This window comes from Neolamprologus multifasciatus, chromosome 13 (assembly GCF_963576455.1).
Source record: "Neolamprologus multifasciatus chromosome 13, fNeoMul1.2, whole genome shotgun sequence".
Lineage (NCBI taxonomy): Eukaryota > Metazoa > Chordata > Actinopteri > Cichliformes > Cichlidae > Neolamprologus > Neolamprologus multifasciatus.
In genome coordinates this window covers 6,843,816-6,861,153 of record NC_140451.1, presented here as the reverse complement: position 1 = coordinate 6,861,153, position 17,338 = coordinate 6,843,816, and the positions used below count along the sequence as shown (strand labels likewise).

The following is a 17,338-nucleotide window of genomic DNA, read 5'->3' as shown; positions in this document are numbered from 1 at the left end:
TTAATGACTACGTGCTGCCACTGCAGAAAATAGTTACTGTTAAGGCAAGAGGTGTGGGAGCTGTTATCGTAGCAAAAGTACCGGCAAGTGCATTTGGAGAGTTGTGTAACTGTATCTTAATGTGTCTGTATGTAATCAGATCTGAAAATGTGTAAAGGAATCTTTAAATGCATTTTGAGCAATCTGATTACACACAGACACACTGAGATCCAGTTACACACTCAACAGAAAATATTACTGCTACAGTAATAGCCCCACACAAAGAACCTCGGCAGTTACGATTTATATGCATTGCTGGACTCGTGGATCAGAGGACTGAAATTCAATTTACATTCAATTCAGTTATATTTATATAGTCCCATTTCACAACAGCAGTCATCTCAAAACACTATATGGTAAAGGCATCACAGTGTCAGAGAGAGAACTCAGCAATCAATGAAGTTCTCTCATTTGATTGCTAAAACAGAGACCTCCTGAATGAGGCTCGAACATCAGAACATTTAGAAGACAAGAGGGAAACAGACGAACAAAGAGCTTAAAAAATAAACAAGATTAGATGCAGATTGTGGGAGAAAGTAGACAGTAGTCACTGACATGTACTAGTGGCATGTAAAAGAGGAAATGGGAGAAGAAAACGCTCAGTGGATCATGGGATCAAGGGAAGTCCCACAGCAGCCTTTGATTGAAGCAGAAAACTAGGGCATGGTTTTAATTAATCAAACTTAATCTTAAAGATTGATTAATAATTTTAAAAATGGATGGTGTTTGACTCTGAACCCAAGCTGGGAGCTGTTCCAAGCCTGACAGCTGAAGACGCTGCCTCCCATTTTACTTTTAGGAACTTTATGAAGTTGAAGTGCTGCTGCAGTCTGAGAGTGGCGTGCTGAAGTGGGACGATCTATGAGATCTTTAAAATATCAAGTGGTGCAATGATTCAGAACTTTGTATTTGAAGACAACCCCATGCTTTTTCCCCAAGACTAGAATTAGCTAGTGAAGCCAATGAACCTAATGTGGGAGTAATATGCACTTTTAAAGAAGCTTCTCGATTGAGAGGTGAAACATGTTCAAGGAAACGTAAAGAAGTCCAGCCTGGCTGAATACAGCTGCCTGCTCAACCTGTAACTTAAACCGGCACTCAAAGATGCTCTTAATGTAATTCATTTTTTTAATGTGCAAGCTGAAGGACATGTGTTCAAAAAGGACTTAAAGGTTCCTCGCAGTAGAAATGTCTTGTGAATGTAGCGCGTAAACAAACATTACACATACACGGCGTCTCGTAAGCTGGCAAAGACGTGCAGGTTATAAATACAAGGCTGCAGACTCAGACCTAGGTGTTTACACACAAACAGATGCACACCTAGGCAATGTTGTACACACACACATGCATGTTAGAGGGAAGATGCATCATAAAAACGTAGGAGAGTAAAGATGAAAGGTCAGCGTGCTGAAAAGCAGGAACGTCTAGTTCACACTGCATTTACTAGGGTCCCAGTGCAGCAGTAAAAATAGCGAAGTGTCTGCAGGTTCGCTTTCATCTCACAGTTATTATGTGTAAAGACTGAAGTGTCAGGAGAGTGTGCATGAGCGCCTGTGTGAGGATGTATAGGTAGGCGGACGTTCACACATACATCATCCATCAGCCTGTGTGGGAAAGCATTAGTGCTGCATGTTTTCTGCTTGGTGGGAGAAAACAGGCAGCAGATTTTTACAGCAGGCACATGCATTGATTATAGTGTTCCATGTTTACACTGATGTATCAGGGATTAGGAATGGAATGAAGGGCTTTCTGCGTATTGTCCTCTCTGAATCCAAATAAATGCAGATTGAGATCAAAGCCAAAAGAACCTTGCCAGGCTAATGCTCAAAAATCAGACTTTCATCCTGCATGCACTGTATGTGTGCACGGGACTGTGTGCACTTATCCATGCTGCAATGGAAAGGCTCTAAGTGCAGCCAACAATGAGGTGATCAGAATGTCAGAATATACAGAAGGCCAAAAAACATTGCTTCGTCAGTGATCTGTGGATTAGCTATTTGTCCATGGATCTGTACTGATGCTTTTGGCTTTATAACAGCTAAAGACTAAAACCTGTGAGGCATTATGACTTGTGCTAAAGAGGATATATTATAATATGAGAGGAAAGTCTCTCATTTTGTACATGCACAGAGCAAAGCAGGGAGGCAGGCAAAAATAGTTTGTTTTTGCCTGCCTGGTGGTATCAGGCTAACTCTGCAGATGTCCTTCTCCCCAACAACCTGTTCTGTTTCTTCTTGTGAGGTTATGAAGTGTTCCCATACCGGGTGAACTATGTAACTGGTAAGAGGTCAGGATCTCTTTTCCTGGAAAACATCCAGTGGAAGTCACACAGGAAGCTTGAGCCTCATCACCTGGTTTAAATGAGCTAACTGTGGATGTCTTATCCTGTATCCAAGGATTGTTTCAGCCTAAAGTGAGGCCTGGGGGTCTCCTCTTCGTAGGACATGCCCAAAACATCTCACCTAGGAGACATAATCACTGTGGATCACCAGCAGCTCTACTTTTGAATGACCAAGCTACTCACCTTATCATGCATCAGACATTGGTTCAATCTGTCTGTCAATCTCCCACTCCACTCTTCCCTGACCAACTACAAGATCTACTTGGAAGTATAAGATCCTGAGATACTTAAACTACTCCAATTGGGGCAGCAACTCAAAACCTGTAGTGTGCACTTCCCTGTTTTCTGGCAGAGAATCAAGGTGATTCTCTTTCCAGTTTCTTCACACCTGGCTGCAAACCTACAACACAACCTAATGAAGGCAACAAAATAGAACATCATCTTTTAAAAGCAAAGATGAAATGTTGAAGCCACCAAAGTGTAGACGCTCCAACACCTGGCTACACCTAGATATTCTGTTCATTAAAACTATGAACAGAATCGGTGATTAAAGGCAGCCTTGGCAGAATCAAACACCTACTGTAAATGAGCCACATTAAATGCTGGCAATTTAGACTAGGCTCTTGCTGTGGTTGCACAGGTACCAAATTGGCATTTACAATGGACCAAATACCCCATTTTCCCAAAGAACCCCCCAATTGAAGCCTTTGAAGTAAACAAAACACATGTAGACCAGTACCGCATTATTCCTCCTGGATCTGAAGTTCAAGTAATGGAAGGATTCTCCATTCCAGTACTCTGGCACAGACTTTCCCAGGGAGAATAATGAATGTGATCAACCTATAGTTGGAACATAACTTTCGGTCCCCAGTTTTGAGAAAGAGAGAGTCCAGCCCTGAGAAAGAGTCCAGCCACAGTAGGGAGGAAACTCATCTGTCGAACATGGTAGAACCAAGTTTCTATTTATTAATGATGTAAACGACAGAAGTAGAAGGATGAACTCATGAGCTCAGATTGAGCCAAATGCTTCAAAACTGATTGGATACAGCTTCATAGCACAAATGGAAATTGTTTTTGTACTTGCACAGTAACCAGTTTGTGTGATTTCCCACCATACAGGCATACAGGACTTTATTCTATATACTGCAAGTACCTTGCAGTGAGGTGACAAAGTCAACCACTTCACTGAAAATGACCCAAAACATATTGCTATAGCAACTCAGTTTTTCAAGGAAAGAAAGTGTATATTCATTAATACAGTGCAGTCATCTGATGTCAGTCCATAAGAGCATACTTTCAGTTACTGAAGGCAGAGAGACCCACAGAAAAACCACTGAAGGTGGCTGCAGTAAAAGCTTGGCAACTTAGTGCCAGCCTGCAGGAAGCAATGTTTTTAGGAAAGACACTGTATCTTTAGAATATGAAATGCTGACATTACAGCTATTTCAACCACTGCTGAAAACCTCCTTAGTACCAACTGAAGGTCATTGTCCCACAAAGCCAATTTAACAACATTGTCTTCAAAAAACAGACAAAATTCAAAGGTCCTCAAACTACACATCTCATCTGCCTCAAGTTGCACCTGAGCTTTTTGTCACTTTTTCATGGTGACCCAGTGCATTGCTGATGGCATTTGGGCAATGCAAGAGCAGCTAGTGGGTCATTGGCTCTGAGAAGGTCTTTAGGTCATCATTTTTTAATAAAAATGTCAAGAATCTGCCTTTCCCTATTATCATCCGTCTTCTTGCCACACACTGAATGCAGCACTGGTGACCTGTTAGAGATGTCACTCTTCAATGAAATCCCAGTCAGAGGATATCACCTGCAGCTCTTCACCTCACTGTTCTTTGTGCATTCCCCGTTTGTTTTTATGATTTTACTGTTTCTCAACATCTTTACAGGATGAGTGCTAGTACATTTGTTTGTTTTATTGATTGTAATTTGGGATGTTTGACTTCCTGAAGATTCTTAAATTTGAATTTGAAAGCAAAGTTTGCACTTTCAGTTAAATGTACGCTTGATTCTATTCTGTTGTCTTGTATTGCAGGCAGTGTGTACATGGGCCAGCCTCAGATGCAGTTCACTCCCCAGGGCTACGCCACAGCAGTGGCTGGAAGTATCCCACCCACCACCACCATGATGGGGGCTGGGGTGTCTGGCATGGCACTGCCAAATGGGGGCTACATGAGCATGCAGCAGGGTGCGATGCCTGCCAACCAAGGACAGAACATGTACAGCATGCAGCAAGGACAGTGGAATATGGGCCAGGTAACAGGAAGAAATATAAATCTCTGTATTAAAGTGCAGTCAGAATGATGATTAACATTTAGCTTTTTGCCCACTCCAGTTGCTGTGAATATATAGATTCACACTTAGATCTGTTCCCCAATTCTGTGTGGAGCTCGGTGCAGTAATAACCTCACCAATGTAGTAAAAGCCCAAGAGGTGCAGCTTTAATCAGCTATTCAATCTTTTTTATAACCAGGGTTACTGTATAATAATATGAGGGTTTTTTTTCTTTTATTCTGTCACTTTATTCCTTTGTTCCTAATTCTGCCCAGAACAGTACATTACTTAGTATATAACCTTTGATTTAGGATCTTTTAATACCACTTAGAATGCAGAATGAAATTTGATGATTTGTGTGACTTGATCATTGGTTATTACCTTTTTCCAGCCAATTTGGAATGAAATTACATAATAATACCATAGACTGTATATAACAGATGGTCATAGCCACCATGATGCCATCCACTGGTTTCTTGGCTTCCCAATTTGAAGCCTCAGTGATAGTGTCTTTCTTGGAGCTGCAATCAACCTTATTTGGACAAGAAGGTGAAAAGTTAAGACTCACTATCTAACCTCCTGAGACCCAAGGGAAAAAAGTATCTTTCAGATTTTCCCACTGCAGAGGACATGATGAATGTGCTGGGTCTCAGGAGGGTGAGGCTAACAAAGCTTTGTTGCATAAACTGTATGGGCGCAACCCATTGTTCTGTTGATGTTGTCCACAACTGTGATTATCTCATTTGGAACCATCATTTTATCATTTTCATCCTGTTTGTTTTGTAAGAATCTCATAACATGAATTCACATGTCCAGCCACAGCATTTTAATCAGGCGGAGGTCTGGACTTTGACTGGGCCACTGCAACACCTTCAACACCTATACTTTTTCAGTGATTCTGTTGTAGATTTTCTGCTGTTTCGGGATCTTTCACCTGTTGCATGACCCAATTTGGGCCTCACATTTTGACTCTAGAATACTTTGGTATACAGAGGAGTTTGTGGTCAACTCAATCGCTGCGAGGTTCCCAAGTCCCGTGGCTCAAATCATTACCCCTGCACCACCTTCCTTGGCAGTTGATGTGGTTTTGCCTAAATTGTTTCAAAACAGTATTTTTCACATGCCTGTATATTATTGTAGAATCCTTCATTAATGTTGTAGTGACCCACTTCATGGCCATTCATAGAGCTAATGTTACTGAAGGAGCATCTGCTGTAGGATTTCCTTTCGGTGAAGTGAGTGCTTCCAAGATTAGTCCAACATTCAGAGAGTTTCGGTGACTTCTAATCACATCCCTGACAGAAACGCTCTTAGATTATTAAACTCGTACTTAACTGGTGCAGGTGATTGCAGTCTATAAAGTGGAAGCACAGTAAGGGTTCATCTGATAGAACAAAATTAAATTGGACGTGAAAAATTGTCTGTCCAGGGAAAGATGTGAAACAGACACCAGCAGCAATCCCCCTTTATGTGTTTAGATACACTTGTGCTTTTGCTGTAACTGCATTACTGTGTCTACATTAATCTTTTCTTCCCATGGTCTCTTAAATGCATCTTTCTTTCTTTATATTAGTCATTTATTAGAGCAATCTGGTTTTCTAAATCGAAAGAGGAAATATTACATTTTACACAGAAATCATACCCCCGTGAACCATTACCAGGAAAAGACGCCCCATATTGACTCGTCTTTACGGAGCCTGAAGTTCATCTATTGAATACTTTCTGTGGTCACAACCTAAAAGGATGTATTTACTACAGTTGCATAATGTTTTACTTCACTGGTACTTCAGATTGTATCAGTGAAGTCCCCAATGTATATTTCTATCCAATGTTCAGAGCAGGCAGTCATGAAATACAGTGGACGCCTAAAAAGAACAGCTCAGTCCACAAAGACATTCATGCTTTTGTCTCGTCCAGAAAGGATTCAAGAGAACCAGCTTTCATGTGAATGAGTTTTCAGGGCCTGACAGATGATTCATGAAGCGATTCAGGTTGGTTTTATTCAGCCTAGATCACAATGGCTAAATCTGAATGAATTTTTAAATATGACACAGAAGTTACAAAAATAGAATTTCAGATCAGCTCAGTTCACTGTTAATATTTTCTTCACTATATCCTCATTGCATGATTTTTCAGTTTTTCTGCACAGCATTCCCATATGGAAAAGAAATAGTAAAAACTTATAAAAGACTTGCATAAGATTTGGCTTACTTCATATAGTGAATCATGTAAGGCTTATATGATTTACTCATGAAAGTGGCCACTTTCTCATTACTTTCATATACTGTTTTAGTAAGTATCCAAAACATACAAGTTTCATTTATATAATTTTTCAAGGGATTTTATATCTGTTTTCACTCTTGTATGCTTTTCATACAAGTTTCACACAAGACAGATACAAACTTTATAAGGTTTATATATATATATCTTTTCCATATGTGTTGGCAGCATGTAGGGATTTACCTTGACTTTTTTTTCGGGGGTTTTTGGCACAGAAATGTTTCATGATGGTGCAACAACACCTGTTCTCCCTCTTAATGTCTTCAGGACTGCCACATCCCCCACAGCAATCCTCTCATCGCTTCGCTCTGTTTTTCTAAACATGTTTTTGAGCATTTTATTGATGTCAAACTGTTCCCTTCTTGCCTTTGTCTGTCCCCATGCCACTGTTGCTAGCTACTTATTGGTTAACAAAAATGGGAGAACATTAATAATTACAAGTTCTCATTATCAGTCCTTATCATTTAATTCAAAATATATAAACTGTAATAATACAAAAGACAAAGTTCATGTGGTGCAACTGAAATTAAATAAAATGAAAAAATAAAATTTGCAAGTACCAAAAACTACAGTTCATGTAATGGCCACTCGAGGCTCCAAACTGAGTCAGTTCCCATAGAGTCGCATGTTAAAATGCCTAAGCTGAGCCATGAAATGGAAATGTTTACAGCCTGTTTTTGGCCTCATGAATAGATTCACCCTTTTAAAAAAGTGTCTTAGGGTTTAAAGCGGGGAGTGCAGGGCACCACAGTAGCTTATCTAGTAGAGTATATGCCCAGAAGAAGCCTGAAGGCCAAAAATAAATATGTAAAAATATGCAAAAATAATCCCAACAGATGTGCTTAAAAATGTAAAAAAAAAAAAAGAAAAAAAATAGAAACAGAGAAAAAGGAATTCAATTAATCACATTCTAAATCCAAAAATATGAAATGAAGTCCTTCTTACATTTGAATTTGAAGCAGTGTGTTGAATACGTGCAGAGGGTGGTCAGGATCCATTATTTAGCCATTTATCCAGCCACTGTGCATTTGGATCACATCAGCTGATGGAGGAATCCAGAGAGTTTGTTGATTGAAAAGCAATCATCCATCAGTAAGTTGTGGTCCTAAAGGGGTCGGCCAGCAGTGGTTGGTAGTAAAAACAGATGTGTTGCAGCAGAAGTCATAACTCATATATTTAGAAGTGTGTTTCTGAATATATACAGCGGTAAAATAAGTATTGAACACATCACTAATTTTCTAAGTAAATATATTATTGACATGAAATTCTCAGCAGATGTCTGTAGCAACCGATCCAATCCACACATGCAAAGAAATCAAACCATAGATGTCCATAAACTAAGTTATGTGTAAGGATGAAAAATAACTTAGAGATCATATGATAATATATAAAAAACGAAAAATAAAGCATTGTCCATAGTGTCCAACCCCAGTGGTATTAAGAGGTGTTAAAGTGTTATATCTGAATCTTCTTATGCTCTCTGAACCCTGGCGTATGAGGTTACATTTTACAACTGAGATTATTCAGCGAACATAAATTGCCTCTGAGATGCTTTGGGTTTGTTGGTTTTATATAGTTGTCTTTTATTAACCTATTACATTCACTCCTTTCTTACTACCCGTAACAAAGTCCAAACATGAAGCTGACTGAAAGTCTGAAACCTCCCTTTGAAGTTCTGTCTAAAATGTGATGACCAAAGTGCCCTCACCCCAGTGTATGGAAGTCAGTAGTCCGCTCTAACGCAGCTGTACAGTGCATGAAAGTGTGTGTGTGTGTGTGTGTGTGTGTGCGTGTGTGTGTGTGTGCACACGCACATTTTGTGCAGAAGATGGAACGGTGAGCTGATGAGTGCTTGGTTAGCTGACACACATGCATTACTACACACACACACAGTACCTACACACACGCTCTCAGCTCTCTGATGACCAGATAAGTGAGCAGCACTGCACCAAAGCACATTCATAATAGATAAGACCGAATGGAGGGAAGAAGGGGGTGAAGGGGAGTGAGTTAGGGATGTGGAAGAGGGTGAGGGATTGTGAAAAGAGAGGAGAGAGGGCAGGGAGCATTTAGGAACAGAGGGGAAGTTAAAGAGGGTTGGAAATAAGCCAGGAAGTGGAGTTAAAGGATGGAGAAACCCCAACACCCACCTCCAGGCTCTGAAATGACAGAATAACTCTGTGTTTGCTCTGATGAACTCAAACAGTAACTTTTCTCCTCTGTTTTCTATCTCAGATGACCCAGCAGATGTCAGGCATGGCTCTGAGTGGTGGAGGGCCTGCGCCAGCTGCTTCCAGCCAATCAGGCACCCCTGGGGCCGGTTGGCCCGCAACTCCATCAGAACATCCTTCAGGCCAGACCCTCAGCACTCAGCTGTGGAAGTGACGAGGATGGGGTCCAGAGGATGAGGTGGTGGGGTGGGGAGTGGAGGGCAGTGACATGGCAAGAAAACACCCGTATTTTCCAACCAATCCATGTCCCTACAGCTCTGATTATATACAGCAAGGACAGTCCGTGTGCCCCAACACACCTTCACCGCAGTTCCTTTAGAGGGCCAAGATGACATCACAATGGATTGGAGCAGTAAAAAACAAAACGAAAAAAAACCCGGCAACCGCTATGTTGCGTCTATAGTTGACTTCCTTTTCTTTTCTGATTTCCTTTTTGTTGTTGTCGGAAAAAGACAAAGAAAACAAAAGAGATGTAACAAAGCTGCTGGAGCAAAAACTCCAAGTGTCTGTAATACTACGATGATATCATTACCAAACTGGATAGTTAGTGAGTAGTCTCTCAGTATCTGCAGTAGATATGGCTGTCTTGTGGTTGGTCTATGCTACCTGTCCCCTCCCTACTTTCTGCACTGTATATTGTAATGGTCCCTCTTCCTCCCCCCCCCCCCCCCCCCCCCCCCCCGGCTCCTTTAGGGCAAGCACAGCCTCGTAGCAGATAATCATCCAAGCAGTACTGTATTTATGTGAAAAAAAAAGTGAATCTCCTGGGTTTTTTCAGGGGAGAGAGGTCAATGCTTCAGCTCAGAAAAACTTTGGTTCAAGGTTTTTTTAGCCTCTGCTAAAAAAAAAAAAAAGAGGTCTCGCTGACCTGCTAATACAGTAGGTGTTACTTTTATTTTTGCACTAATGATCAAACAGTTCAACCATTTTCCCTTTGAAACTTGTGAAGTCAAGCTGTCTTGTTACAGTCTCTGCGGGTTCAGCTTATTCCCACAGCAGACAGTGTACTGATGACTTACACCAGTGGTTTTCAGTTGGGAAACCACTTGCCCAAGGTTCATAATAAATCTCTATGTTTATGGTAGACTTTTTTTAAAAATAAACAATTAAATAGCATAAATTGTTCCATTTTGTTTTCTATTTTATGGTTTTTGTTTTGATAGTAATACATTTTTTTTTATAAAGTATTATATAATTATATAATAATATTTTAAAGTTAGAGAAATAAAATATGTTATGCTTGGGCTTGCTGACATATAATCTAAAACTACTGTTTCCCCCACACATACACAGGTTTAAATATATAAGTACATATTTTCTTGAAAAAAAAAAGAAGAAAAAACTTAATGTTTGCTGTAAAGCTTGAAGCTAAGATGCAATTAGCTTAATTTAGCAGACGATATGCGGATATGCTAATCTGGTACTGTTCAAAAACAACCAAAACAACCAAAACAAACCAACTGAAGTCTCTCTAAAGTTAAGCAAAATCTCCAATGTATCGCAATTCAAACAGTTCACACTGTAAATGTAAATATATTATCACAGGTTTCCTGATTTCTAGACTTTGCGTTATTGTTTGTTGTTAGCTGCTCGGCAATTGATTCACAATTAAGGTGCCAGAGTTACTCGACCCTTAGCTTATCCTTATTACATATCCGCTTATATGTCAGACAAACATCAATGTGTGTTGATTAGATTAGTTTTCAGTTTTTATTTTTATTTTTGACTTTTTAAAACTGTTTCAAATCTTTCCGTTCAGCTAGTTGCTACATAGCGCTAGGGCAATCTTAACCTACTGGTGCTAGCTAAAAGAATTTTCTGGAACTGGTCACCGACTCATCTGCTTAGTTATCTAGCGACATGACAGGGACAGACTGCAATAACTGCACTCTTTCATCTTGAGTACCGTGAGCATACACCTCTTTAACAAACAGAAGCCATTAGCACAGTTAGCGTAGTTATTTAAAAGAGCTAATGCTTAACAAAGCCGATGCTTTGTTTGACATGTCTTTCATCGTTATATGTATTTATACACACAAACACACATACGTGTGTAGAGACACATCTCATTATGCAGTATACTTTGTCAACCGAAAGTAAACTTGTCCATGTTACTCAAATTGATGGCTGCATTAAAAAAACAACACAAACCTTCAAATGTCAAACATTCCCTTTAAGTCTCAGTAATTGCTGGGCGGTCCCGCAGTCCCCTGGGTGCCTTTGGTAGCCTCGCTGTGATGTTTTGAAGTGTTTTAAAACCAAACGAGTTAGATTTAGTGCAGACTGGGCTCCAACCCAGTTAAAATATTACTTGTTGTTGAAGTGTGCACCCTCTCCCATGCGCCTTGAGGGAAATTAAATCACCACGGGAATCCTGGGATCACAGCAGTATGTCTTAACTAAACTTTAAATAGCAGAGCAGGTACTGTATCAGTGGTTGATTGTGATTCTGCGTCTCAGATTTTTGTTGAGTGGTAAATATAGAAGAACTGGCAGTTTGGTCCCAACTACTGAGTTGGAAATCTGTCTTTTTATTTGAAATTCTGGACCTGTGTGACACCCAAAATACTTGTCCTTCCATGTATGATGCTGTAACCGTACGTTCCGCCATTCGCTGTGTGATGTTTTGTTGTGTGTAGTACAAGAAAAGCACAGTTAGTCTGCAGCAAATAAACCTGGATGACCAATCAGAGGGCTAGATTGGCAGCGGGAATGGGACTGAACAGTGGAAGATTAAAGTGGACCTGTATGAAAATCCTTGATGGGTTCATCATTACATCATCATTACTCTTCAGTTCTTCAGATCACACTGCCGAACGCCGATGCAGAGATTCGTGTCTGTACAGGGTCCCTCTGCCATGCAATAACTGTAGCACTCTGTGGGAGAACGTGTATAACAACATATTCTTAATAACTTAATGTCATCCAGGTTTATTTCCAGTGTGTTTACATTTTCTGGTGCCTAGTACAGGGAAAAAGATGTGTTTTATGCATTAAAACTGTAAATATACAGGAAATTTTCTGTGATCATCTTTGTTTAATGACTCTAAAAATATGGTTTTATCTTTTTGAGATCTTTTACTTTCTTTTCTCCCTTTTTTTCTGATGCCTGTTTTACAAGTGAGTCATTTGAAATAAAAGCTGTTGAATCCTGGATAATAAAGCTTGTTTTTATTTCTTGTGTGTACATCAAACACAACGGTACATACAGTCCCATTTAAACTTCAGTGCTCAGGACAATACTGCTGTCAGGAAAAGAGCTCTTTGCACATTAGAACAGTGAAAGTGGCCGCCTGTGTTGTACCACTTATATACCAGCTTCTCCATTTCTTTTCCCTTCTCTGCTGACAGATGGGTTTCCTTTGTTGTCAGCTCACAGATGCTACATTATTGATGGCTGCTTGTCAGGAGTGTTGTAACTTGATGTGGGCCACTTCCAAACTTCATTACATTCCTCATATACACGGAGGAGAAAACGCATGTTGTCACTTCATTAGGTTTATATGATCAGCTCATTCTAATAATTAAATAGTATTTAGGTATCAATCAACCTTAACAGCATTAACTTGGAGACATTCATGTGATTTAATTTAAACAAAGACCAGGGGCGGCTGTTCCTGACAGAATCTGATTGGCATTTCACAGCCAGCAGTCGAACTGACATTATTGTGAAATCTGAGCTAAAACTTTGATGAAAAGGATTCAAACGTTTTTTTTAAACGAACCCAAAGTTTTCAGGGGAATTATGGGAAGAATAGTAATGTTCCAGTAATTTAGGAAATACACTTTCTTCAGTTTCCAAGAGTGAGGTTGGAAAAAATGTTTTATTAATTACAGAGTTGGAGCCTAGCTTAGCATAAAAACTACCAGAGAAGGAAAGCTAATTGCCTGCCCCTAATTAAAGTTCAAAAATGCCTCTACAAACACATTTGAAGCTAGTTACTACATTATCTCTAGAATTTTTTTTAAATTAAATTGTAGTGGGTTATGTTGCATTTTATAGCAAAGACTGTAATCTTGCTAGAACGCTAGCAAGATATTAGGCCAGATTCCTTAAAGGATCAGATTAGCCGTTTCTGCTCTGTTTAGCTAACAATGAGCAAAAATTCAACACAGGATGTGTGGAGGTGTTTGGAGTCATTACTGGGTTTATTTTTTTTAAATAATTATATTTTACCTTCCAGTCTTCTTGCTAAGCTAATTTTATGTTAAAAGCCTTCTGATACCAGTTTTTGGCACGGGTGTGAAATTGGTACCAGTAAACAATCATGTCTGTGAAGGTTCTCAGTCATCCAGGTCATCGTAGTCAAAGGAGCTTGCAAAGAAAAGCGTCTGGACTTCTTTAGGTTACTTGAAGACGTTTCACCTCTCATCCGAGAGGCTTCTTCAGTTCTAAGGTCAAATGGTGGAGAGTCCCAGATATAACCCTGGTGGGAGTGTCCCCCACAGAGGGACAAAAGGACCCCCTGATGATCCTCTAATCGCCTGAGCCAAGGTGTGGAACTGGGTGTGGGTCCCAATCAGCCAGAGTTTCGTGTGAGTTCATTGTGAAACCTGGCCCCACCTTATCATGCGAATTCCTGAGGTCAGATGGCCCAGGGTGTGAGTGGGCCTTAAGGCATCTGGGAAGGGATCTCAAAACTGGATTATAGATGGCAGAGAGTTGGTGTCGTAAACCACCGCCTCTGTTCAAAGATGGTCGCTCACAGTGGACATAGATGGCTTCTTTCACTCCTCTTTCAAACCATCTGTCCTCTCTGTCCAAAATGTGAACATTGGCATCCTCGAAAGAGTGTCCTTTATCCTTAAGATGCAGATGGACAGCTGAATCTTGTCCTGTGGAGACATATTGCCGTACATTTTGGGAGGAACACCCTTCAACTGGTGCGGGAGTATGAAAGGGAATCAAGGAAACTAGCGGATTATAGGAACCATCTCCGTTTCAACCTAAGATGCAGACAAACCAGAGTTGTTCCCAAGAGCCTGACAAGCCTGACAAGATTCAGCTGTCCATCTGCATCTTAAGGATAAAGGACACTCTTTCGAGGATGCCAATGTTCACATTTTGGACAGAGAGGACAGATGGTTTGAAAGAGGAGTGAAAGAAGCCATCTATGTCCACTGTGAGCGACCATCTTTGAACAGAGGCGGTGGTTTACGACACCAACTCTCTGCCATCTATAATCCAGTTTTGAGATCCCTTCCCAGACGCCTTAAGGCCCACTCACACCCTGGGCCATCTGACCTCAGGAATTCGCATGATAAGGTGGGGCCAGGTTTCACAATGAACTCACACGAAACTCTGGCTGATTGGGACCCACACCCAGTTCCACACCTTGGCTCAGGCGATTAGAGGATCATCAGGGGGTCCTTTTGTCCCTCTGTGGGGGACACTCCCACCAGGGTTATATCTGGGACTCTCCACCATTTGACCTTAGAACTGAAGAAGCCTCTCGGATGAGAGGTGAAACGTCTTCAAGTAACCTAAAGAAGTCCAGACGCTTTTCTTTGCAAGCTCCTTTGAGTAAACAATCATGTTTCCAAAACTGTAGGGATCCAGAAATACCTTCTTTCTTTCTTTTTTTAAATCAAACTTACATTAGGGTACTTGCCAATACTAAGAACAGAGATGCTTAATTACAGAATTCAAATAAATGTTTCCTGTAACATGAATGCTCAGTTGGCTCCGTATCATCAAACTGATGTTCCTTTTAAGGCCATCTAATATCATTTGGATTTGCAGACTTTGGGCAGTGACTGGGTATGCTGTCTTGCTGCCTTTGTTGCTGTTTCTAATTGAGTCTTCAATAGACTACCAAGGGTGTCCTCTTCCTCTCGCCCTGTGGCATTAATCCACACTAACAACGTTCCTGATGAGTTTATGATCTCAATCACACATTTTAAATCCTAATGAACACAACACAATTCTTATTTTGCAAATTTTAGTCCCAATAAGTGTCCACAAGAACAATAAAGTAGAATATGCTTTAGGGTGGGCTTACTTGTGGACTGAAAAGCAGCTACCCTATAAACATGTAGTGTCCTTCAGTTTCACAGCTGTGCTTGTGATGTCTGGTTTCAAAAATGCTGATGACAGTCATAACACCGAACTCAAAGTTTTGGGAACAGGACTTCACAAACTAGTGGGAGAGCCAACTCCTAGAGGAGAGGTTAGCATTGTGTGACAGCTGTTATCAGAGTAGCTACATGAACACAGTATCAAACAGGTAAACAATACTGGTGTTGGTATCAGTGCATCCCTACAAAAATGTTAAACATTCCTTTAACACTAGGAAACCTTAGCAGTATGCCTCACATCCGGCACACAAGCCTTTTCTTCTTTTAGCAATTGCCATGAAATCACAATTTCATGGTTTTAATTAGGACACAGAATTGTTAATTAAAAAAAACATATCAATGATTCGATGCGTCTCACATGGCACTTTTCAGTTCAGCAACACGATATGTTACATTTCTAGTAACATTTACTTTTTACATCAGCAGGCTGTGGATGCGAGGAAATGAACAGTCTAGGTCATTCCAGTTTGTAAAAGGTATTTGGTGCTATCCAGTTCTCACAGAGCATGTTTGAAAGACAGCAAGGAGTCTTGAATCATGCAGCTCCTCAGAGACTCTGTCCATCACCAGCAGATTGTATTAACCCGAAAGGCAGAGGAAAGCAGAGTGCTGCTGGAAGTCTCAGCCAAGAGATGACGGGCAGCCCCGATCACACCTCGATGGCGACGGTGTCCTTTCGATGTTTGGGCTCGTTTGCGAGATGTGGTTTCTCTGTGCGAGTGTGCCAAACCAGCACCTGAAAAAGAGAAGAGGAAGAATCAGAAAATCTGCTGGCAAAGAAAGCGTAATGCACTAAAAAAAAAGAAGAAGAAAGGCAGTCGTGTGAAACGCACTCCCGTTGATGGTTTCATGCAACAACAATAACAAAAAAAATGAATACAACAGCAAACCATCAAACAGATATAAAATATGAGGGTGGGGGATTGGTTTTACAATAAATATCAGGGTACATTAAACTCATTTTATTGTTGAGATATAGAAATGCAACATCACCAGGAAAACAAGTCTATCAGAACAAACGTAATAACTACACATGTAATGTATCGTATTAGTTTCCATTACACATATAAAAAAAATAAAGAACCAGCAGATGATACTGATACTGTTTCACTCTTTGTTTGATAACTGTCCGCTATTGTCAACTAATAATAGTGGGCTAAATCTGTCATAAGTGTATGACAGTGGGAACAACTCTACTCGGGGGGCTCTGTCCCTCCTCTCTCCTCCTGTATAGCTGCACAATGGTGGTCTGATAATGTGCCTCACTGTTCATTTTCTTACAAGCTTTCTTATATTTCCAGAAAAAGCCTTCACAGAACCTGACTTGGACTTGATTCGAAACATATATTTGTAAACTTAATAGGCCGTTAAGCGGCAAATGAGGAGACAGTGGCAGACGGTGTAGCCTTTGCAGTTCCTCTAATGGCCACTTGGGACTGAAACGAAAAGTGAGTCAATCCCTGTGGGCTCCCATTTTAAAAAGCATGTTTACAGCCTTGCACGCAAATCCGTTTGGTGTTTTGGATACTGATGAGACTTAAAGTTAGGGGTGGGGCTGCTTTGACTGACAGGTGTGTCCACACAGGGGGTTGTAGCTGTGTGCTAGCTTGGAGTTGGCGGAGTGTTCGTTTCCTCTGTATTTGTGCAGTTGATGGTTTTTGAAACATATCTGATTGAATTATCTAGATTTAGTGACAGAAATTGTTATTAATCACTTATTTAGCACAAATTGAAAGCCTTGTGTGATACCCTGGAACTAAAAGGTCGTTAGGTGTTGGAAAAAACAGAGTTTAAGTTAACATGCATGCAGCATGGTGCTTTGATCTTTACTGAGATGGAAGGTGTGTCCTTTTAACTGCACAAATCACTGTCCTTTTATTCTTCTATGAAAGTATAAACTATTAGGATTTTAATACAAAAATTTGAGGTACAATATTTACTGACACAGATCAGTGGTGATTTCTACTCAATGGCTTCTTAGTGTCAGTATGAAACCAATATACTGGTCTAAATCTAGTGTGCAGTTGTATTTCCACTCATTGCAGATGCATTTTGAACCTTCAGTCCTCGATGATCTGCATAT

At 40.4% G+C, this 17,338-nt stretch overlaps 2 protein-coding genes across 5 annotated transcripts in view; one reads left to right on the top strand and one right to left on the bottom strand.

The window, feature by feature from the left end:
- Positions 1–12,340, top strand: part of LOC146504938 (stromal membrane-associated protein 1-like) — a 141,355-nt gene extending 129,015 nt beyond the window's left edge. For all 4 annotated transcript variants that reach the window (XM_085182895.1, XM_085182894.1, XM_085182896.1 and 1 more), the window contains 2 exons: positions 4,428–4,648; positions 9,182–12,340. In XM_085182895.1, the coding sequence (XP_085039021.1) occupies positions 4,428–4,648; positions 9,182–9,331 (371 nt within the window). In that variant the 3' untranslated portion in view covers positions 9,332–12,340. The remainder of the gene's footprint in view (positions 1–4,427; positions 4,649–9,181) is intronic.
- The window catches only part of b3gat2 (beta-1,3-glucuronyltransferase 2 (glucuronosyltransferase S)), an 85,467-nt gene continuing 80,455 nt past the window's right edge, over positions 12,327–17,338 (bottom strand). The window contains exon 4 of the mRNA XM_085182908.1: positions 12,327–15,991. Coding sequence (XP_085039034.1) covers positions 15,905–15,991 — 87 coding nt within the window. The 3' untranslated portion in view covers positions 12,327–15,904. The remainder of the gene's footprint in view (positions 15,992–17,338) is intronic.